The sequence below is a fragment of the Ictalurus furcatus genome, chromosome 2 (assembly GCF_023375685.1).
Source record: "Ictalurus furcatus strain D&B chromosome 2, Billie_1.0, whole genome shotgun sequence".
NCBI classification, from domain to species: Eukaryota; Metazoa; Chordata; class Actinopteri; order Siluriformes; family Ictaluridae; genus Ictalurus; species Ictalurus furcatus.
Genome location: NC_071256.1, coordinates 36,318,230 through 36,341,349, shown reverse-complemented (window position 1 = coordinate 36,341,349; position 23,120 = coordinate 36,318,230). Strand labels below are relative to the sequence as shown.

At 46.3% G+C, this 23,120-nt stretch overlaps 2 protein-coding genes across 8 annotated transcripts in view; one reads left to right on the top strand and one right to left on the bottom strand.

The window, feature by feature from the left end:
* On the top strand, window positions 1-14,346 carry tubg1 (tubulin, gamma 1). The gene is made up of 11 exons (XM_053617300.1): window positions 1-342; window positions 1,659-1,771; window positions 2,761-2,928; window positions 3,052-3,120; window positions 4,236-4,315; window positions 6,204-6,330; window positions 8,508-8,594; window positions 11,665-11,814; window positions 11,923-12,075; window positions 12,258-12,419; window positions 12,653-14,346. The coding sequence occupies exons 1-11, from the start codon at window positions 294-296 to the stop codon at window positions 12,848-12,850; spliced, it is 1,356 nt and encodes a 451-aa protein (XP_053473275.1). The 5' UTR covers window positions 1-293; the 3' UTR covers window positions 12,851-14,346.
* Window positions 14,347-15,302: 956 nt separating this feature from the next.
* plekhh3 (pleckstrin homology, MyTH4 and FERM domain containing H3) overlaps window positions 15,303-23,120 on the bottom strand; it is a 41,246-nt gene continuing 33,428 nt past the window's right edge. For 6 of the 7 annotated variants that reach the window (XM_053617278.1, XM_053617242.1, XM_053617256.1 and 3 more), the window contains 5 exons: window positions 21,886-22,022; window positions 21,030-21,150; window positions 20,269-20,697; window positions 19,974-20,165; window positions 15,303-17,458 (listed from right to left, as the gene is read on the bottom strand). In XM_053617278.1, coding sequence (XP_053473253.1) covers window positions 17,321-17,458; window positions 19,974-20,165; window positions 20,269-20,697; window positions 21,030-21,150; window positions 21,886-22,022 — 1,017 coding nt within the window. In that variant the 3' untranslated portion in view covers window positions 15,303-17,320. The remainder of the gene's footprint in view (window positions 17,459-19,973; window positions 20,166-20,268; window positions 20,698-21,029; window positions 21,151-21,885; window positions 22,023-23,120) is intronic. The other variant, XM_053617249.1, reaches the window with a different exon arrangement.

Below are 23,120 nucleotides of genomic sequence, written 5' to 3'. Positions count from 1 at the left end.
AAAATCCTATTGGGTTTTTGTCGAGGGAACTAGTGTGATGCTAACTTCCGGGTTCCTGTACGAAATTACGTCTTCCCTGCGCCACTCTATCGCCTCTAAGGTTTCTGTGGTAACAAAACAGCTGCTGCGCATGCGCAGTAAACGCTAAACGGCGCCGGCGGTGGTGGTTGTGTTGCGGCGCATGCGCAGTGAGTTCTACCGTTCTGCGGTATTTTGTGTGTTGGAGCGGGAAGATTCAGAGCTGAGAGCGCCTCTTCAAGCACTATCCTACAGGAATTAGCCACAAACACAGCATGCCTCGGGAGATTATAACGCTGCAGCTGGGACAGTGTGGAAATCAGAGTAAGAGCAGCATTACAAAGCGTTTCGGTTTTAGCTTGTTGATATGAGCTGAGCTGAGTTAGCTAGCTAGCTAGCATTACCGGACTTAGCGGTGCTAGCATAACTCAAGAGATGCAGCTAGGATGTCACTGCTGTTCTTTTTAATATGAGTTCAGTTTGAGCGTTTGGAACAAGGAAAAATAATAAATAAATAATAAACAAAGATGCTCACTAAGAAATAGTGACATGTCTTCAATGTGGAAGCTTATAAAACTTAAGGGCTGGGGCGATATACCGCTATTATATCCATATCGTGATAAGCGATTACGTGATAAGCGATTACGTGATAAGCGATTACGTGATAAGCGATTACGTGATACACTTTACCGAGATATTGTTGGTATGGTGATGTATTTATTAAAAAACTAAAAGTTTTTAATACTTACAAATTAAATGTATGCTGTTGATTTTATGTAATCCCTTTCTTTTTTGAAAAAAAATCCCCAAAAACTTAATCTTCTTTCTTTGTAGGCATTAACGAAAAGTATCGTCAAACTCAAAAAGGTTTGCGGACGGTTTGTTAGTTAAGTTATGTACCGCGGTACGCATCGTGCGTCGTAGACGTGTCCTCAAGTATCGTGATATTAATGATCTCGTCGTATGCTCGTGTAATACTAAACCAATCAGCGTTGTTGTTTTTAAAGATAACATAAAAGCAAACGCAAGGGCAGGGGAAAAAAAGCTTCAAGACATTGCAGATGTTCCCTGTGCGTTAATACGTAGAAGAAAAGGCAAGCGGTGTAAGGTTATCGTGGAATAAAGATAACGAGCATAGTAGAAATGTGAATTTGCTAGTCGTTAGAAATTGCGATGTAAACTCATTTGCGGTAGTTATCTAACGAAAAATTCGTCGGTGTTTCCGAACACCCGTTCTCGAGGATCCAAGTAACGTTTCCGTTTTAGTAAATAATTATCCGTAATAAAGAGCGCGTTTGTTATTGCTTGAGAGTAAATCGCTGCTAAGCCCCGCCCACACGAGAGGTTTGCGCCCGAACGGCGAGCGTACACGAAAACTCCGGCGGCGTGTTCATAAGCCGTAATACGCAGAAAAAAAACAACCTGAGAAAACGAAGAAGAACGCTGTTTATTTGAAGACCGTGTTAAAGTTTTGGCCCCCTGAGTTCACTGGTCTCGGTTCCCGAGTGTTTTCTTTCTCATCGTACGTTTTCGTTCGTTTCTCGAAAAGTTACGTTCGGTGCTTTTTAAGCGGATCGGTGGAAATCTTTGCCGGTGATTAAAGAAGGTCATGATGTCATCGTGTGTTTAATGTGTCACAGTTGGTTTCGAGTTTTGGAAACAGCTGTGTGCTGAGCACGGAATCAGCCCTGAGGGCATCGTGGAGGAATTCGCCACTGAGGGCACGGACCGGAAAGATGTGTTCTTCTATCAGGTAACGAATTTCACACCGAGATATACACACACACACACACACGCCATGGCCAAAAGTATGTGGACACCTGATCGTCACACCCGTATGCGGTTCTTCTTCAAACTTGCTCAATTGTCTAGAATGTCTTGGTACTCTCTAGAGTTACAGTTTCCCTTCACTGGAACTAAGAGGCCCAAACGTGTTCCAGCATGGCAGCACCCCTGTGCACAAATCCAGCTCCATGAAGACATGGTGTGAGAAGGTTGGAGTGGAAGAACTCGAGTGTCCTGCTCAGATCCTTGACCTCGACCCCACTGAACACTCTTTGGATGAATTGGAACTGGCACTGGAGCCTCCCAATGCTTCAATCCTGACGCTCATGTAGCTGATTGAACACAAAATCCCCACAGCCACGCTCAGAAATCTAGTTGAAAGCCTTCCCAGAAGAGTGGAGGTTATTATAACAGCAAAAAACAAAACAAAACAAGGGAATAAATTTAGAACGGAATGTTTATGAGGAACATATGGGTCAAGTGTCCACAAACTTTTGGCCATATCGTTTATGTAAGAGTTGAATCGGATATACGGAGCAGGCAAGTCGCAGAAGTGCCGGAGATGTTAGTTGTGTTAGTCGGCCAGCAGAGGGAGCCGGAGTCCAAGTGTTCGGTAGAAGTAAAAAAAATTAAATAATAACAATCGCCTGAGATGACACGTGGAGGAAACCTTGCGAGGACGAACCAGACTTAAAAGGGAACTTCTCATGGGAAACCTTAGCACAAAACATCCTCGTTGCACAATCAGTCAAGGCGTTTGCATATTTAAATACGATTGGCTTACTTTTAAATACTTTTAGCTCAATAACACCTGCGTGTTAGCAAGCATTGGTGGTTTTCACACCACGCGTCAACAACGCGCACTCGAGCCCGACTCCACCGAAGAGATTGAGCAGAAATAAGGTATGTTCAAGTAAAGGTTTGGAAAGCTTTTATCTGTGCTGTCTCCCCCTGCAGGCGGACGACGAGCACTACATCCCCCGAGCCGTGCTCCTGGACCTGGAGCCCCGAGTCATCCACACCATCCTGAACTCGCCCTACGCGAACCTGTACAACCCCGAGAACATCTACCTCTCCGAGCACGGAGGAGGAGCAGGAAATAACTGGGCCAGCGGCTTCTCTCAGGTTCACCAGCCTCTAACGCACGCTCTGGGTTTAAAGAATCTCACCTTAATCAATCGCGTGCGTGTCCTGGATAAGCGCTCAAGTTTAATACTGAACGGTTGGTTTGTTTGTTTGTTTCTTCAGGGCGAGAAGATCCACGAGGACATCTTTGACATCATCGATAGAGAAGCAGACGGCAGTGACAGTCTGGAGGTGAGGTGCTTGGTCGAAAACGCACATATGCTTGATTATTGTTATTATTCATAAGCATCGGGTCTATAATCAGAAATCTTTTTGAAAGTATGACGAGGTACATGTATGTATACGTATGGTCCGTGCCTTGATATACATTTTTAAAATACGCGTTAAAACGTACAGAGTTAAAAATCCGGAACGCAATGGCCGGAAAATCACCGCATACAAGAAAAAAAACCCCGTCCACAATTGGTTGAAAATAGAAAGGAGGCGGGGCTTAAAAACAGCCTGTCGCTTTTAAAAATGACGATTTTAGTCATTAATGAATTGTTCTGTCGCTGTGCTGTCCGTATTTATTTATGTATTACAGCGTGTTCATTTAATAACGTAATACGTAAGTTCTCACCACGATTAATCCTATTAGTCAGAACTAATTTGTAGACGTGTATGTTTTTTTTATTCCCCCCCTAATTATCATCGTATCCGATCAGTCTTGTTAGAATATTTCTCAATCGTGTGTGTCCCCCCCCCACACACACACACATCTTGTCAGCAGACGTCAGCCTCGTTAGCCGTGACGTGAACGAGCTGATGTTTTTATTTCCTGGCGGTCATTAGTCTCTGTTGAGGTCTGGCTCGGAGCGGAGCGGTTCGACGTGCGTCCTGATCACCTCCAGATGGAGCGGGGACGTGTTTTTATTCCGGCTTTTCAAGCGCCTTTATCCCGCCGACGGTTAGGAGCACGTGTACACACACCGTACGCAGATAGAGGGTCATGTTTCACGTCTTTTTATGCCCTCGTAATTGGCAAGCGGGAAGCGGTCCTCCCTTTAAAACAACAGAGGGGTTTAAAAACAAGTTCGCCGGGTAATTTAAAAAAAATTATTATTATTATTATTTTTTTTTTGCAGTTACCCTCTGTCACTCGATTCTCTAACGTTAGAGCTGTGTGTGTGTGTGTGTGTGTGTGTGTGTGTGTGGTAAGGCTAAATAATCTTTAGGTGAATGGGGTGTGTGTGCTCAACCACCTAAAATAGTCCTTATGGTCTCACACAGTGGTATACAGTATGCAGCTGCCCTCACACACACACACACACACACACTATAACTGTTTTACTGACTGTGTGTTTCAGGGATTTGTGCTATGTCACTCCATCGCTGGAGGCACAGGGTCCGGTCTCGGCTCCTACCTGTTGGAAAAACTCAATGACAGGTTACCGCACACACACACACACACACACACACACACCCACGCCGCCTCACTTATTCATTCCTGTTGTCGTGCTGTAACTCTACACTTCGGTTTCCACCCTGCGCATTGTCAGTATCCAGGCGAGGGTAATCAGAAGCCGTCAGCGTGATGGGTTTTTCTTCTTCTTCTTCCCACACACACACAATTCTAGCACGCACAGGTCACCGTGTTTAACTGTAGAGTCCAAACAGAGCCGCGAATCTCCTCCTCCACGTTCAGATGATGTAAAAGACACAGGAGACTCGATGCTAGACGTGACCAGAGCTGGAATTAACACCCTCTGGCTTAGTAAACACGGGTGATACGAGGTACTGACGAGTTGCTCCTTTCGCCGGTCCAGTATTTTGGTGGGTTAATTGTAATCATGTATTTATTTATTTATTTGTTTATTTAAAAAAAAAAAAAGAAGAATTGTGTATTAGACCAGACATCAGACGTGATTTAGGAAAGGGTTTGAAAACGTAAAATGTCGAGCGTGCCAATGGGTTTGCGTTCGAGCACGTGCGTTCTTCCCGTTCAGTTCTGAGACACTTACGCTCCAAACCTACGCTCTGTAACACACGTACGTTCCTTAGTTCAGTCCGTCCGGCGCTGAGCGACAGGACTAGCGCTTTCAGGTAATCAGATCGTGAAGGTACCACAGCGCTGCCGAGTTCTCAGGTCTGATCGGTCAGTGATGCAGATCGCAGGTTTATATTAACGCTCGGTCCACCCGGGACGCTTTCTTTCAAAATTGCCGCCGATTTTCTGCGGATTCACGTGACATCACCACGACGCGCGTTGAGCCGAAGCGCTCTTCCGTTCACGTGCGTTGAACGCGAGTACAGCCGAAAGGTCCCGTCTACCAACAAACATCACTGCGAAAGACAATTTCGTGCGATTTTGCCAATTCAAGTAGCAAAAGAGGACAAAAAAAAAACCCCTCAAAAATGCATTTTTGGCCGCGACAATCACAAAAAAATTTTTTGTACCGGTACATATTGAATGCTCTCTCATGTTTCTATGGTAACAATTTACACAAGGACTCTTACGGAGGACACAGCATACGTCTACGACACCGATTTCACACATTTAATCACACACCTTCAGATCAAAAGGATTTTAAGATCATGAGAGACATTTCAGTCGAGTGTCCACAAACTTTTGAACGGTAGTGTGTGTTGGCTTGGGAAAACCACTTTTCCGACGCATGTCTGTAGGGGTACGCTTATCGATGAGTTGGACGATGGACGCAGAGTTTAGCAATCAGACCGATCAGACCTGCCATGAGTACAAAGACGTTACTAGGATGAAAGGCGTTTGATGCCGTTAAGATGACGCCTTTCACGCCGAGCGTGATTAAGCGACGCGAATGTTTGACGCGATGACGCTCTTGATTAGAAACGATACATCCCTGTGGAGCCGTTCACTCCGGGCACGATCGTTCGCGGCGTGACAAAGCAACACTTTTTTTTAATTTTTTTTTCCCCCGTCCAGTGTGTCGATTTTTTTTTCTCAAAATGAGCCAATCAGATCTGAGCTTTAGATCACGTGCACAGACATGCTTCTGTTCCACAACAGGGCGAGATAGGTGGCGCTATAGCGCAGAAATCTGTTTTTGAAAACCGAGGAAGAGTAAACGCAGAAAAAGGGTATTCCGGAAGAGAACGGATAAGGGGTTCTCGTTATCGTTCGCCAAGTTTCCATCCACTTTTTGCGCATTTCTGTTCTCGACAATGTGAAAGTGCGTTTAAAAAAAAAAGGTTTTCGGTATTTATGCATTAAAAAGTGCCGCTTTCTCAGCACCCGTGCTCTCTCTCTCTCTCCCTCTCTCTCTCTCTCTCTCTCTCTCTCTCTGTCTCTCTCACAGATATCCTAAGAAGCTGGTGCAGACGTACTCGGTGTTTCCTAACCAGGATGAGATGAGTGATGTGGTGGTGCAGCCCTACAACTCTCTGCTCACCCTCAAGAGACTGACCCAGAACGCAGACTGTGTGGTGAGCGCACACACACACACACACACACTCTCTCTCTCTCTTTCACACACACAAGCATATATACGTATACATATGTATAAGTGTGTGTGTGTGTATATATATATATGTATATATATATATATATATATATATATATATATATATATATATATATATATATTATATACACACACACACACACACACACACACACACACACAAATTAGCAAAGTCAACATAAGCTGCAAGTGTGCTGAGTTGTACAGGGCGTCTCTCTTCTCCACCGCACTCCCAGCTAACTGCACATTTCCTCTCTCAGCGCCCGCAGTTACTCGATCCGGCCCTCAGAACAGACCTCGCTTTCTTCCCTCTTCACTTCCGCTCCCGAAAACGGCACAGGTCGAAGAAGAAGAAGAAGGAGGAGGGGAGGGGGTGTTGAAGGAGGAGAGGAAGACAGTTCTAATGTCATCTCACTCTCCTCAGCACTTTCCTAATCACCCACTTCCCGAGCGCGCAAAGCCGACGGGTTCGGCGTGGGTGAAAATACATATGGAGAGAAAATGGATCATTTGAGAGCAGACGGCGCTGATGCATTCGCTAACAGTTTGCTGATTTTTAAGGCACGAGAGCAGAGACTAAGAAGAGGATGATAATCGTATTCACGTCGCGTCAAACCATTTATTTATTTATTTATTTATTGTCACAAAAGCGGATCATTTTTCCACATAATCTCCATTTTGTTCGATGCAGGTGCTCCGGCGCTTATCGGACATCTGGGTGCTTCTACAAAAGATTCGATCCGGCCCTAAAAGTCTTCTTTTTACTCGTTAGTCCACTAATGTTTTTATTCATTCATTCATTCATTCATGTCGATGTAGGTTCTACCTACAGCACCACTATGTTGCATGATTTAGCGTTGATTTCCTGCGACGGAGAAACCCACATCGTTAACGAGTGTATTCATGTACACTACCGCTCAAAAGTTTAGACACACTCATTCTTTATTTATTTATTGTTCCCCCCCCCCACATTTCAGATGAATAATAACGTCATTGAAACTCTGGAGTAACACAAATGGAATTATGGGAATTACGTTGTGATAAAAAAAAAAACACAAATCCAAAATGATTGAGTAATTCAGCAGTGTCCACAAACTTTTGACCGGTCGGGTGAGTGGTTAGACACAGGAGTGTGTGTTGTCGACGCGTCTAACGGCAAAGTGACGTTATTATGCTAAAGCGTCAGGGATTTGCTAACGCGATTAGCTGTTGGCTTTATTGAATCAGGCACCGCTGCACGTTAGCTTAGACTCCTCCTCAGGCAGATTCAGTTAGCGCAGGAACTAACGAGGCCGATGCAGTCGGAACACCGAGGAGTACTCCGAGACCTGCTGCTCTTCCTCAGGTCTCCACTTATTACTGAGTGTGTGTTAGTGTGTGGATACGCAGCTTCCTCAGGTCAGCAGTGCATAGTGGGAAAAAGACTGTTCAGCCAAGAATACAAGCGTTTTTGAAACTCTCTCTTTCTCTGTCTGTCTCTCTCTTTCTGTCTCTCTGTCTCTCTCTCTCTGTCTGACTCCGTCTCTCTCTTTCTCTATCTCTCTGTCTCTCTCTCTCTCTGTCTGACTCTGTCTCTCTCTTTCTCTATCTCTCTCTGTCTGTCTCTGTCTCTCTCTCTGTCTGACTCCGTCTCTCTCTTTCTCTATCTCTCTCTGTCTGTCTCTGTCTCTCTCTCTGTCTGACTCCGTCTCTCTCTTTCTCTATCTCTCTCTGTCTGTCTCTGTCTCTCTCTCTCTCTGTCTGACTCTGTCTCTCTCTTTCTCTATCTCTCTCTGTCTGTCTCTGTCTCTCTCTCTGTCTGACTCCGTCTCTCTCTTTCTCTATCTCTCTCTGTCTGTCTCTGTCTCTCTCTCTGTCTGACTCCGTCTCTCTCTTTCTCTATCTCTCTCTGTCTGTCTCTGTCTCTCTCTCTGTCTGACTCCGTCTCTCTCTTTCTCTATCTCTCTCTGTCTGTCTCTGTCTCTCTCTCTGTCTGACTCCGTCTCTCTCTTTCTCTATCTCTCTCTGTCTGTCTCTCTGGCTGTCTCTGTCTGTTTCTCTCTCTCTCTCTCTCTCTCTCTCTCTCTCCCTCTCTCCGTCTCTCTCTCTCTCTCTCTCTCTCTCTCTCTCTCCGTCTCTCTCTGTCTGTCTCTCTCTCAGGTGGTGCTGGATAACACGGCCCTGAACAGGATCGCCACGGACAGACTGCACATCCAGAACCCCTCGTTCTCTCAGATCAACCAACTGGTGAGACATGTTAAGCAAATCCATCTCCATGGAAACCATAGAGTTTCCCTGCCCATCTTCCCTAAATAGAACCAAAGAATAAAACACTGGGGCCATCCTGATTATAGGAAAATAATCAACCAAAGAAACACTGCTTTAATTGAGATTTTAATTCCTCTTTTATCCCCTTTTTTTTTTTTTTTTTTTTTTTTTTTTTTTTTAAAAATCCACAAGTAACGTTGTGAAACTTCCAAGAAGGTCCTTTTATACAAGTTGGTTCCGGTTCTTATTCAATTTCGACGTGTTAAGAGTTCTTACAGGTGTGCTCATAAGTTTGCACACCACATGCATTAAGAGGCGGCGGGGGCGGGGGGGGGGTTAATTTAAACTTTTAAATAGGATTATCGGTGTAAATGATTATTATTTTTGTCTTCTGGGAAACATAACTGGATTCGAGCCAGACATCCTGTGTGTGGATTGTGTTTCAAGCTGTTTGTGTCTCTTTGTGTTGTACAGCGTTGTGTGGATCAGGTCCAGCTCCGCCCCCTGGACTTTTGGTTCTGCAGCACAGACTAGCTCTTCTGTCCTTCCCTGTCTCTGAAAACTTACTGACCCTTACTTATCGAAAACCTCACCGTATAACCGTTATATGTTGTTATATGTTTATGATTGTGTAGCATCCGCCATTTAATTCCCTGTGAATGGGCTGTTACTATAGAAACTACAACGTATTAGAATTAGCGAATCATTATTATTATTATTATTATTATTATTATTATTATGCAACGTAAGAGAGAAACTTAATAAGTGAAACTTAATCGGCGCCTTCTGACGCGGTCAGATGTGAGAATTCAACACCGCTGTGGTGTAAATAACCAAAAACCATGTCTTTTGATCAAGCCTGTATGACTCCAGAGTAACAGATGGGGGAGGAGGAGGTGGAGGAGCAGGTGGAGGAGTGGGGGGGGGGGGGATAATCTCTGAATCAGTTTTATTTCAGTCCAGCGTTCTGAGATGAATTGATGGCTGACACGCAAGAAAGACACGTGAAACCGGTTATGCGAGCATGAATCAGTCTCAGAAAAATGTCTTTTGTGTTTGAGGAGCGAGCAGAAGTTCATGTGCGTGAAATCGCGCCCTCTTTCCCGCGCGTTGATTGCGGGTTATGACGACGCCAGCGTCGCTCACCTGGTTTCAAGTCTCGTGCGTAGGCGTGTAGTACAACAAAACCGTTAGACTCTGGTCACGGTCACTCGTGGGTCTGAACTTGTTAATGCAGATGATAGCGAAACCCCCCCCCCCCCAGCCCCGGGCTTATTATAATGCTATGCGTTACTCAGCAGCTACACTGGGACTATTGGAACGTTTGTGTAGTTATGAGAGCGAGGAATGTAAATGTGGGCTAAACCACAGATCCTGGTATTCTCACTCATCGGTAATGCCCGTAAAACCACCACGTGGTCATTTCCCCTCCCCCTCCCTCCTTTCAGGACAGCTTAATAGATACAGTTTCGATGTTGATTGTCATGACAACTCATTTGTTAGGAATTTTTCTCAACAAGGGCAGTAAAAATCACAGGATCAGTAAAAAAGATAAAACATTCTGTATGCGTATTATACAGCGTGCAGAACGGTGTAATACAAGCCAGACGTTTAGTGTGTGTGTGTGTGTGTGTGTGTGTATCTGGTAAAACAGTGTGTGTGTTATTCGTCGTCATAATCACAGCGCTGTCGAATTCTCGAATTCCGATCGGGTTCGATTTCATTTTCTGTAGCTGCAGCTCTCACGTTAGTTCGGCTGCAGGGTTTACATTAACGCGCTCGTTCTGACGCGCTATGGTTTCTATAGCGACGGGCGAATTCACAGGGACGTGACACGGACACGTCGTACATACGGATTTGTTGAAACGGCGACGTTTTCCGTAACGTTTCTAGGAGGAGTCTCCCGTGTTAGCACTGGAGCTGTGAGTTTTCCGACATCTTCAGGACATACTGTAGGAGGTTACGCTCAGTTAACATCAAGAGAAGGGGGGGGGGGGCTGGTGAGGGAACCAGAACTAACTAATAGACAGACAGTATAAGTAACTATAAATGGATAAAAAGTCATTGAGACCAATTTTTAAAAAGGTACGATGAAAAACGCCACCTCGGCTGTACGGTCCAGTCGCGCGATCACAAACGAATACGCTCGGGCAAAAAGAAAACGCACGATTTTTGAACTTTTGGTTCTGAGTACTCGGGCCGAGCGATTAGCTTTAGCTGCAGGACTCGGCGGTTTCCCCCGAGGCGTCGGTCGAGGCGTGAGCGCGGTGTCTGTCACAAACCCGTCTCTCCTGTCTGCCTCCAGTATTACAGGAGTGGTAATGCGTATGGTTTGGCACACCACAGCGAATGAACACGCCCTCGTGACCGAGACGGTGCGCAGCCGGGTTAAACAAAATGATTACTATTATTATTATTATTATTATTATTATTACATTTATGTTTACACCAGCCATCGATTGGAAGTTTGTGACCGGGACAAACCTTTGTTCCCAGCTTTAGTTCCTAATCCTGACTGTCAAAGCATTATTCAAACAGTGACATGCATTCTAAGAACAGTTCTGACTTTATCTCGCAGTTCTGACTTTATCTCTCGCAGTTCTGACTTGATCTCTCGCAGTTCTGACTTGATCTCTCGCAGTTCTGACTTGATCTCTCGCAGTTCTGACTTTATCTCTCGCAGTTCTGACTTTATCTCGCGCAGTTCTGACTTTATCTCGTGCAGTTCTGACTTTATCTCGTGCAGTTCTGACTTGATCTCTCGCAGTTCTGACTTGATCTCGCGCAGTTCTGACTTGATCTCTCACAATTCAGACGTCCACTTGACAAAGCGTCCGTCATTCTCTACAGGAAAACCGTGTGCCAGTGCCCTCGTTACCTGAAGTGATCACATTTCAGGCACTCCGTCAAGTGGACGTCTAAACCGCGAGAGGGGGAAATAAAAGTCAGAATTCGCAGTTACCTTTTTCGTTATTTTTCCTTCTTCCGTAGTTTTCTTTTAACGTGTTGATTTGTTTGTTTGTTTGTTTGTTTGTTTTCCTCCCTCCAGGTCTCCACCATCATGTCGGCCAGCACGACGACGCTGCGTTACCCTGGATACATGAACAACGATCTGATCGGTCTGATTGCGTCGCTCATCCCCACTCCCCGCCTCCACTTTCTCATGACCGGTTACACGCCGCTGACTACCGACCAGTCAGTAAGTAGCGGTTCATACTAGACACTTCGCAACTTAGTAGATTCATCATTCAAATGACCGTGACATTGTGATGCTTGAAGTTTGTATCATTTCTTTCCATCTCCGTAGGTAGCGAGCGTGAGGAAGACGACAGTCCTGGACGTGATGAGGAGACTCCTGCAGCCCAAGAACGTCATGGTGTCCACGGGCCGAGACCGTCAGACCAACCACTGTTACATCGCCATCCTCAACATCATCCAGGGAGAGGTGGATCCTACACAGGTGTGTGTGTGTGCATGAAAGATCAAAGAGCTGCACTACTGTGGGCATCAGCAATGGAGGGGGCGTGGCCTCAGCAGTGCGCTGTCTGGGTTTGCGTGTTTGCGTGTTTGCGTGTAAACCATGACCTCATCTGTATGTTCGTAATCACGTCGATCGTTTTCTCCTTGCGTCTCGTCCTTCAGGTCCACAAAAGCCTCCAGAGAATCCGAGAGAGGAAGTTGGCTAATTTTATCCCGTGGGGTCCTGCTAGCATCCAGGTAGCGCTCTCGCGCAAGTCCCCGTACCTGCCGTCGGCTCACCGCGTCAGCGGCCTCATGATGGCCAATCACACCAGCATCTCCTCGGTAAGCTCCGCCCAGCGCCAGTAACAGAGCAGAGATGCGCGGCTCTAGCGGGCACAGGCTCGGCGTAGCGGGTTTCCTGTTCCGTTAGCGTATTATTATTATTATTATTATTATTATTATTAATCTTCAGCGTTCCCGTTAAAGCGGCCAGCGCGCGCAGACGTATCGACGTATTGTCGTGGGAAACGTCGATCAGATTTACCGACGTTCTCTCGTTGTTTCTCACGCCGCAGCTGTTCGAGAGGACGTGCCGTCAGTACGACAAGCTGCGCAAGCGCGAGGCGTTCCTCGAGCAGTTCCGCAAGGAGGACATGTTCAAGGACAACTTCGACGAGCTGGACGACTCGCGCGAGGTGGTGCAGCACCTGATCGACGAGTACAGCGCCGCCACACGGCCCGACTACATCTCCTGGGGCACACAGGAGCAGTAACACACACACACACACACACACACACACACACACACTCACACACACACACACACACACTCTGAGAGGCTCTGGACTCAATTGCTTGTCTGCATTTAATTGTATGAGTGTGTGTGTGCACCTAAGTATATACGAGAATATCAGTATCCTCTTTCTCTCTCTCTCTCTCTCTCTCTCTCTCTCTGTTAAAGCTTTTATCCATCGCATCCTTGTTTCACACACACACAGACCACACACACATCCAGGGTCCTGAGTAAGCAGATAAGGCAGGGTGGTCTCACAGGGACGAAAGGGTGGAGCGGAAAAATGATAAGCCTGACTGAGAGAAAAGGGCAAAGACAGAAAAGATCCATGAGTGCACTTTCCTGTTTAACTCGCGCGCATACACACACACACACACACACACACACGTACGTGTTTTTTTCCCCCTCCGTTATGAAGTAGTGCTGTGGCTTTTTAGGGATCGAGTGTTTCATTATCATTTAAGGTTTAAGTCCGACGCTTTTAATAAAAGACGACGCGTCTCGCCGACAATCGGGAACAAAACCACGTCCGTGTTTAGATCTCCGACAGAATCCTTTAAAAAAAACAAACAACAACAACGTTTTATAATCCCGAGGTCATGCGGTCGTAAGCGAGACAGCTGAGCTGATCTGAGAACAGTGTGTGTGTGTGTGTGTGTGTGTGTGGTCATAATTCCTGCACATTTGTCTTTTTGTGTTTAATCCCCCCTCTCTCTCTCTCTCACACACACACACACACTCACTGCAGCTCAGGAATGAGCCGATTAAGCTGAATCGGGTGTGTTCGAGCGGGACAGGGGGTTCTCCGGGACAGGGGGTTCTCCAGGACCAGGATCGGGAGCCTGAGCAGTTTAAGTTTCCTTAAACACTGCGATTTAAAAAAAAAAAAACAAACAACAACAAACGTCAGTGTTAATCGTAAGGTTTCTATTTTTCTGTCCCTTCCTGTGCTCTTTCACACCGAGCCTCGTGTTCTCAGAGCTGCTACTCCTCTCCGCCTGGACTTTTAACAAAGAATTCCCTTCTGTAAATAGTTTGTGTTCACTTAAATAAATGATTTTCTAAGACAAGAGGTTTCACTGTTTAATGTGTGTGTGTGTGTGTGTGTGTGTGTGTGTGTGTGTGTGCGCTCTCTCCACTTTCTACCGAATATAAGAAACTCTAAAAGTCGAATTGTATACAAGCTGCTGTGGGATTGATAGGAATGACTGATACTTTCACTTAAAATGTATTTTTATTGTAATTGAGAAGTCTGGTTTTGTTCCAGACACAAGGCTCAGCAATAATAATAATAATAATAATAATAATAATAGTAATAATCCCTCAGTTCTGGGTGAGGATGAATGTCAGGACATTGTGTCGCACTTGTGAAGTGGATTTTGGAGACTTGAGGGTCTGAATCCACGGTGGAAATCGTTATTCTATTCATCACTGAGCTCTTATCATGTACACTACCGCTCAAAAGTTTAGACACCCTCATTCTTTATTTTTACTATTTCTTTTTCTCCTCACGTTTTAGAATAGTAATGAAGTCATTAAAACTCGGGAGTAAGACAAACGGAACTATGGGAATTAAAAAAATGATTAAAAAACCCTAAATAAATCAAAAGAACTGAATATTTTCGCGTCTTCAGAGTCGACGCCCTTTTCAGCCGAGAATTCCCAGAAACGTATTCTTGGCGTTTTTCTCGAGCGATTTCTTGAGGAATTTCCCCGGGATGCTTTTTAAACAGTATTAGAGGAGTTCACACCGACGCCGGACTCTTTATCCGCTGCTTTTCGGAAATATTTCACCCCGAGCCGTCCGTTTAAAAATAATATATTTTTTATATATAAGATAATAATAATAATAATAATAATAATAATATGTTCGTTTTTTAAATGAAAGAAGCGAAAACGTCGGCGCGATTATATTTCTGTCGACGACGCCGATTTCACACGTTTACTCACACACCTTCATCACACAGGCTGTTAAGACCGTGACAAACGGTTCAGTCCGGTGTCCACAAACTTTTGACCGGTAGTGTGCGTGTGTGTATATTAGCTTTGCTCGCTTGAATCGCACGGTCATTCTGAATAAATAACCTCGACTTCGTTTGACGAAAGTTGAACGCTCGGGAATAAAAAGCTGACAAATTTATTATTATTATTATTATTATTATTATTATTATTATTACAAATAAAATAATATCACACCTTTTTTTTTTTTGTTCAATAACCTTCACGGATTTCCCGGTTCAGGAAATTCCAAGTTATGGGATTTCAGCTTGGACGAGTGTGGGAAGAGAAACCACAAGACTACAACAAATCACCTTTCTTACACTTTCTGACAGATGCCTTGTAAACTTGCGTGTTTGTGTATATACATATATATATATGTGTGTGTGTGTGTGTGTGTGTGTGTGATCACCTCAAAACAACATAAACACTGGTCCAATGGTGCTGCCTTTATTATGTAATCACATACAGTATCTACCATTATTGTTTATTATTGCACATTCACGTTAGCGGTACAGACAATAGTGCAACTCTCTACAGACGCGCGACGCGACACGGTGCGGCGCGACGCGACACGGTGCGACACGGCGCGACACGGCGCGTTACCGTGCGGCGTCCCGACTCGACACGCTTCGTTTTAGCGTATGCGGCGTGAAGCTTTAAGATGGTGGGCGGAGCTGCCTGCAGCTGCTTAAGTGATGCTGTTGGACGGGGGACGGCGTGCGGAAAGGGAACGACGTTTCTACACGTAATAGAAACGAAACCGCGTCTCGCGCACACACTCAGAGGAGTCCGAAAAAACAAACAAAAAAAAAGTATTATTATTATTATTTATTTTTTTTACACTTTGATATCATACTTTAACTTTTAACGCTTTTTCCTCTTTTTAAAATGTATATTAAATGTTTGTTTTTTCTCTCTGTAATATGTCGCTAGGTGATTTCGTTGGCACTTTGGTTTGTTTTCATGGGCAGGTGTGAAGTCTGATGCTCTCCAGGTAAGAAGACAAGACTCTGTCTCGTGTACCGTATCATCCATAAGCTGATCTTTTGATGTCTTGAGATTTATTCCATCAGACTTGATGTTGACTGACCGTATGTTCATTATTATTATTATTATTATTATTCGTTCCAGGCACAGGTGGCAAGTCTTTCTTGAGGCACGGCTGAACGGACGAACTGGGCTCGAGCTTCACGTGCGAGTTCGGTGGTTAGGACAAAAAAAATCGTAAATAAATAGACGTATCAGATCTGTTCTGATCACCCTCGTACGTTTGGTCCGCGTGGAAATAAACGGCGGTTGCGGCGTCTCTCGCGATCGACGGATGCGTCGTTTGGGACGGCCCTCTCCATACGGGGTTAAAAGAAATAGACGAACTATATACATCGGGACTCGGTGATTAATTCTTCTCGTGTGTGATTAATAAAGGAATATAATACACATAGGTTTTTTCTTCTTCTTCTTAAGGAGATATAAAAACAGGTAATAATAATAATAAAACAAAACAAAAAAAAAACACGTACAGATAGATGTCCATAAATTAAAAAAAAAATACAAATAAAACAACGAAGTAACTTTATACATATTATCAAAAGCAAAATGACGATGAGGAAGTCAGCAGGTGCTGAGATTATTCGGGTACGGTTATGTGCTGCGCTGCGTGTGAGCTGTTAATCCTACAGAAATCCTACATACGCGTGACGTAAGCCTTCATACGGGTCGAGTAACGAGGCCTGGGTTATTTCATCTGGTTTATTTTGAACCGGAAGCGAGGTCCGGAGAGACGACGGCGTCGTGTGGGGGAAGGTTACGCTTCGTTAAGAGAACCTGGTTTCCTGGTCGCGTCGGCCGTGAAGCGGACCTCCGGAAATCGCGTCTTCCGGATCCAAAATGGCCGCCTCTCGAGGTTGATATAGAGAGGGTTTGTTTGAAGGAAACAGGAAATAAGGCGCTAAAGAGGCGCTACGGGTGCTTTGGTTGGAACGTGCGCGCGCACACGCAGGCACGAGCTGCGGGAGTTAAATCGCACCCTGTTCTCTATGTAGTGCGCATGGCATCGAGTGTGAAGTGCACTGTGTCAAGTGTCCGTAAATCCCATAATGCAGTTCGTAGGGAGTATGAAGCAGGGTGGATGAAGTTCTCTGTGAGACGAAATCGTCCATAAAATGTCTCGAATGTATGTCTCACAGCGTGTGTGTGTGTGTGTGTGTGTGTTTTCTCGTTGTCCTTCCGTATTCAGCGGAGTTTCTCTCGGGCTTTTTAATCAGCCGGGCCAGGCGTGTGCTCGGAATTCTGGGATCTTTGGCCGTCGTCCATCCCGTCCTGTGCTCTCTCTCTCTCTCTGTCTCTCTCTGTCCTCCGTTCGTCTCGGGACGGATCGAGTCTCTACGTCTTGGACAGAGTGGGCGGAGCGATTGGACGGGGGCCGCTTTAGAATCGGCTGCGTGTCTCTTCAAACCGGGTGAGAGGGCAGTTCCAGCAGGGAGGGGCGGAGCTTCGAGCCGGTTTCCATGGTGATGCAGTCGTCCTTGGCCAGCTGGCGTCGGGTGGCACTGAAGTAGGCATTCATCAGCTGCATGATCTCAGTCAGCTGAGAGAGAGAGAGAGAGAGAGAGAGAGAGAGAGAGATTAGAACAAAATGATCCAGTGCACAGTGTGGTGAAGAAGCTGAGAGAGAGAGAGAGAGAGAGAGAGAGAGAGAGAGATAGAGTGATTACAGAGAGAGAGCTGGAGAAATGATCTAGAGATAAAGAGAGAGAGTGATAGAAGAAGAGAGAGTGATCGAGATATACAGAGAGAGAGATATAGAAATACACACAGGGAGAGAGAGAGACATAGAGATACACAGAGAGAGAGAGAGAGAGAGAGAGAGAGAGAGATATAGAGATACACAGAGAGAGAGATATAGAGATACACACAGAGAGAGATATAGAGATACACAGAGAGAGAGATACACAGAGAGAGAGAGAGATATACACAGAGAGAGAGATACACAGAGAGAGAGTGATATAGAGATACACAGAGAGAGATATAGAGATACACAGAGAGAGAGAGAGAGAGAGAGAGAGATATAGAGATACACAGAGAGAGAGATATAGAGATACACACAGAGAGAGATATAGAGATACACAGAGAGAGAGAGATACACAGAGAGAGAGATACACAGAGAGAGAGTGATATAGAGATACACAGAGAGAGATATAGAGATACACAGAGAGAGAGATATAGAGGTACACACAGAGAGAGAGATATAGAGATACACAGAGAGAGTGATATAGAGATACACAGAGAGAGAGATATAGAGATACACAGAGAGAGTGATATAGAGGTACACACAGAGAGAGAGATATAGAGATACACAGAGAGAGTGATATAGAGATACACAGAGAGAGAGATATAGAGATACACAGAGAGAGAGAGATAGAGGTACACACAGAGAGAGAGATATAGAGATACACAGAGAGAGAGATATAGAGGTACACACAGAGAGAGAGATATAGAGATACACAGAGAGAGAGAGATATACACAGAGAGAGAGATACACAGAGAGAGAGATATAGAGATACACAGAGAGAGATATAGAGGTACACACAGAGAGAGATATAGAGATACACAGAGAGAGATATAGAGATACACAGAGAGAGATATAGAGATACACAGAGAGAGAGATATAGAGATACACAGAGAGAGAGAGAGATAGATATACACAGAGAGAGATACACAGAGAGAGAGTGATATAGAGATACAGAGAGAGAGAGATATAGAGATACACAGAGAGAGAGATACACAGAGAGAGAGAGAGATATACACAGAGAGAGATACACAGAGAGAGAGAGATATAGAGATACAGAGAGAGAGAGATATAGAGATACACAGAGAGAGAGATACACAGAGAGAGAGAGATATACACAGAGAGAGATACACAGAGAGAGAGTGATATAGAGATACAGAGAGAGGGAGAGAGAGAGAGAGAGAGAAAGTTAGTGAGTGAGAGCTGGCGTGTAACTCCAGCGACGTGAAACAGGAAGTGAAGAGAGAGTGAGACAGTAGGAATTAGCAGAGCAGAGGTGTGTACACAACACCAGACGGACAGGTTTCTCCCAGAAGATCACATGCGTGCAGGTTACACTAGACAGTTCTGTACACTCTGTAATCCTCTACACAAGTGCGCACGTGTGAGATAGCGTGTGAGACGGCGTGTGAGACCCGGTGTGAGACGGCATGTGAGACCCGGTGTGAGACGGCGTGTGAGACCCAGTGTGAGACGGTGTGTGAGATGGTGTGTGAGACGGCGTGTGAGACCCGGTGTGAGACGGCATGTGAGACCCGGTGTGAGACCCAGTGTGAGACCCAGTGTGAGACGGTGTGTGAGATGGTGTGTGAGACGGCGTGTGAGACCCGGTGTGAGACGGTGTGTGAGACCCGGTGTGAGATGGCGTGTGAGACCCAGTGTGAGACCCAGTGTGAGACGGTGTGTGAGATGGTGTGTGAGACCCAGTGTGAGACCCAGTGTGAGACGGTGTGTGAGATGGTGTGTGAGACGGTGTGTGAGACCCAGTGTGAGACGGTGTGTGAGACGGTGTGTGAGACGGCGTGTGAGACCCGGTGTGAAACCCGGTGTGAGACCCAGTGTGAGACGGTGTGTGAGATGGTGTGTGAGATGGTGTGTGAGACGGTGTGTGAGATGGTGTGTGAGACCCAGTGTGAGACCCAGTGTGAGACCCAGTGTGAGACGGCGTGTGAGACCCAGTGTGAGACGGCGTGTGAGACCCAGTGTGAGACGGCGTGTGAGACCCGGTGTGAGACGGTGTGTGAGACCCGGTGTGAGACGGCGTGTGAGACCCAGTGTGAGACGGTGTGTGAGATGGTGTGTGAGACGGCGTGTGAGACCCGGTGTGAGACGGAGTGTGAGACGGCGTGTGAGACCCGGCGTGAGACCCAGTGTGAGACGGCGTGTGAGACCCGGTGTGAGACCCAGTGTGAGACGGCGTGTGAGACCCGGCGTGAGACCCAGTGTGAGACGGCGTGTGAGACCCGGTGTGAGACCCAGTGTGAGACGGCGTGTGAGACGTCTCGTTCGGGAGAGAAGACTGAAGAAGATGTACCTCTGAGGTGTGAAACAGGAGGTGGCGGTCGGTGGCGGTGATGGTGAAGGTGTTGCTGTCGGAGACGCCGTACGAGCAGATCTGCGTGATGGGGAGCGACTCGAGCGCCTCGGCCTCGCCCGGGCGATACAGAGACACGCAGGAAGCGGCTACGCCCAGCCACAGACGCTGAGAGAAGCTTCCGCTCGAACTCTGAACCGCACACACAGACGTACACGGTTATTATAATACAATATCACCCCCACCCCAAAAAAAAATTCATGCAAAATAATTTCCTCATGACTGCACCTCTCACCATATAGAAGTCCACTTCGTAGAGCGTACACCCGAAGCCTGGCCACTGGCGTGCGATGGCGAGGTAGGCGGCCATGCTGTCTGCGCGGCTGTACCCGGACAGAGACTTCCACCGCTCCATGATGCTGGTCGACAGAGCCGTGGCCTCGTCTCGCAACCTGGCACGCTGTCGCTGCTCCTGTCCGTCGCGCCGCTTCTGACCCCACAGCGCTCCTAGGAGTCCGGCGGGGAACGGGGGACACCCGGGAGCCTCGGCAGGAGGAAGCAGCGCCCGGTTCTCCAGCGCGCGCGCCGGGTACAGCTGCTCGAGCGCCGGGTACGGAGCCAACGATCCGTAATCACCGAGCAGCGCCTGCAGCCTGAGAGCGGCTAGAGACAGCAGGTCGTCCTCACACACGGGTAGCTGACCTCGCACCACCATCTCATGGCACTAACACACACACACAGAAGAGAGAGAGAGAGAGAGAGAGAGAGAGAGAGAGATACTTTATTATACTTTATTCTGTTCTCGTTAAAGATATGATTTAAAAATAAAATCAAAAAGCACTTAGTTAACCGAGACTTGTCTCTAACCGAGACTTGCGGGTTCGTGATCGTTAACACGAGGACACGATATATATATATATATATATATATATTTAAAGCTGTGCTTGAATAGCTTAATCTATGTGTGAGTCTAGGGTATGGCCTGTTTTGTGTGTGTGTGTGTGTGTGTGTGTGTGTGTGTGTGTGTGTGTGTGTGTGCTGGTCTCTGTCTCTCACCTGCTCGTAGAGGAACAGGTACTCGATGCTGTCTGTGCTGATGCTGTCTGTGTCCAGAAGGCAGTAGAGTTTAAAGCACAGCCTCCACTGACACTCCAGGTCTGACTCCTTCGCTGACAGACTGAGAGACAGACAGACAGACAGAGAGACAGACAGACAGACAGAGAGACAGACAGACATGATCAATACGATACATCCAAACAAAATGAGACGAGATTCCTGTGAAGACGTCTGCAATAAACATGCCAGTCATTCCTAAACAACACGCTCGATATAACACACACACACACACACACACACACACACACACACACACACACAGAGGCATGTTTTTGTGCTGTGTGTGCACTTTCGTGTTTGTACGTGTGTGTGTGTGTGTTCTCTGAGAGCATGCGAGAGCGTGTATCATGTCCCTGAACTTCCAATTCTAGGAAGGGCTGGTACAAAAAGGCTTGCAAAACACGCGCGCACACACACGCACGCACACACACACACACACACACACACACACACACACACACACACACACACACACACACACACACACTTCCAAGAATTGAACAGATGCCTTTTATTCCAGCTGGCTTCTTTATCTTGCTCAGTTTGCTTTCCACATTAGTTAAATCCATTGACATCGCTCTCATGCTGACTGTCTCGGTGACAAATTAAACCACACACACACACACACACACACACACACACACACACACACACACACACACTCACACACTCTTTGGACAGGAGAGTCATCGTCGTTATGTCCACCACCCCCCGCCCCCCCAGCACTGTTCTTATCTTGGCCCTTGTGACATAATCGAGGAATTCTCAGCTATTAGCTAAATCTTTAGGCATTTACTTTTCAAACCTGGTGATGACATCGGCGATGATGGTGCCGCCCCCGATCACCCTTTCCCAGGAGTCTTTCTGCTCGAAGAGAGCGAAGGTGTTGCGGCTGTGCTGCAGGCCGAGATGCTCCGCCACCTTCCTCACCACCTAGAGAGAGAGCCGGGAGGGTGGAGAGAGGGAGAGAGGGGGGGGGATGGGAGAGAGCCGGGAGGGTGGAGAGAGGGGGGGAGAGAGAGAGAGAGAAAGAGGGGGGAAAAGAGGGGGAGAGGGAGGGTTACTATAAAAATAATTATTATTCCATCCATCCATCTTCTATACCGCTTTATCCTTTTCAGGGTCACGGGGAACCTGGAGACTATCCCAGGGAGCATCGGGCACGAGGCGGGGTACACCCTGGACAGGGTGCTAATCCATCGCAGGGTACAATCACATACACACTCACACACCCATTCATACACTACGGACACTTTGGACACGCCAATCAGCCTACCATGCATGTCTTTGGACTGGGGGAGGAAACCGGAGTACCCGGAGGAAACCCCCGCAGCACGGGGAGAACACGCGAACTCCGCACACACAGGGCCACGGTGCGAATCGAACCCCCGACCCTGGAGGCGTGAGGCGAACGTGCTAACCACTAAGCCACCGTGCGCCCATATAATAATAATTATTATTATAAATATTAAATATCCTTATAAATACAGTGCTGTGAAAAAGTCTTTCTTCTGTTTCTGGGTCTATCTCACACTAAATAGTTTTAGATGTTCAAAAGAAATACAACGTAAAACAAAGGCAGCCCGAGTAAACACACAATACAGTGTTTATTTATTTATTTATTTATTTATTTTTAATTGAAGCAATAAATAATTAATTAATTGAATAAGTTACCCAACCCCTATCACCAATGTGAAAAAAATAACTGCCCTCTTAAATTTATAATCTGCCAACTTTAGCAGCTATAACTGCACCCAAACGCTTCCTATAACTGGAGATCAGACTTTCACTTACTTCAAGGACTAGAACTTACTCTTATGCTTGGGATCGGTGACTTGCTGCGTAATCCAGTTACGCTTGAGTCTCAAATTACAGACTGAAGACCAGACATTCTCCTTTAGGATTTTCTGGTACAGAGCAGAATTCATGTCTCCCTCAATTACTGCAAGTTGCCCAGGTCCTGAAGCAGCAGAGCATCCCCACACCATCACACTGCCACCACCATGGCTAATTGTAGGTATGATGTTCTTT

Coding starts and splice junctions, on each gene's coding strand:
- tubg1 (XM_053617300.1), top strand. CDS start 294: ATGCCTCGGGAGATTATAACGCTGCAGCTGGGACAGTGTGGAAATCAG. Junction 343..1,658: donor GGGACAGTGTGGAAATCAGA/GTAAGAGCAGCA, acceptor AATGTGTCACAG/TTGGTTTCGAGTTTTGGAAA. Junction 6,331..8,507: donor CCCAGAACGCAGACTGTGTG/GTGAGCGCACAC, acceptor TCTCTCTCTCAG/GTGGTGCTGGATAACACGGC.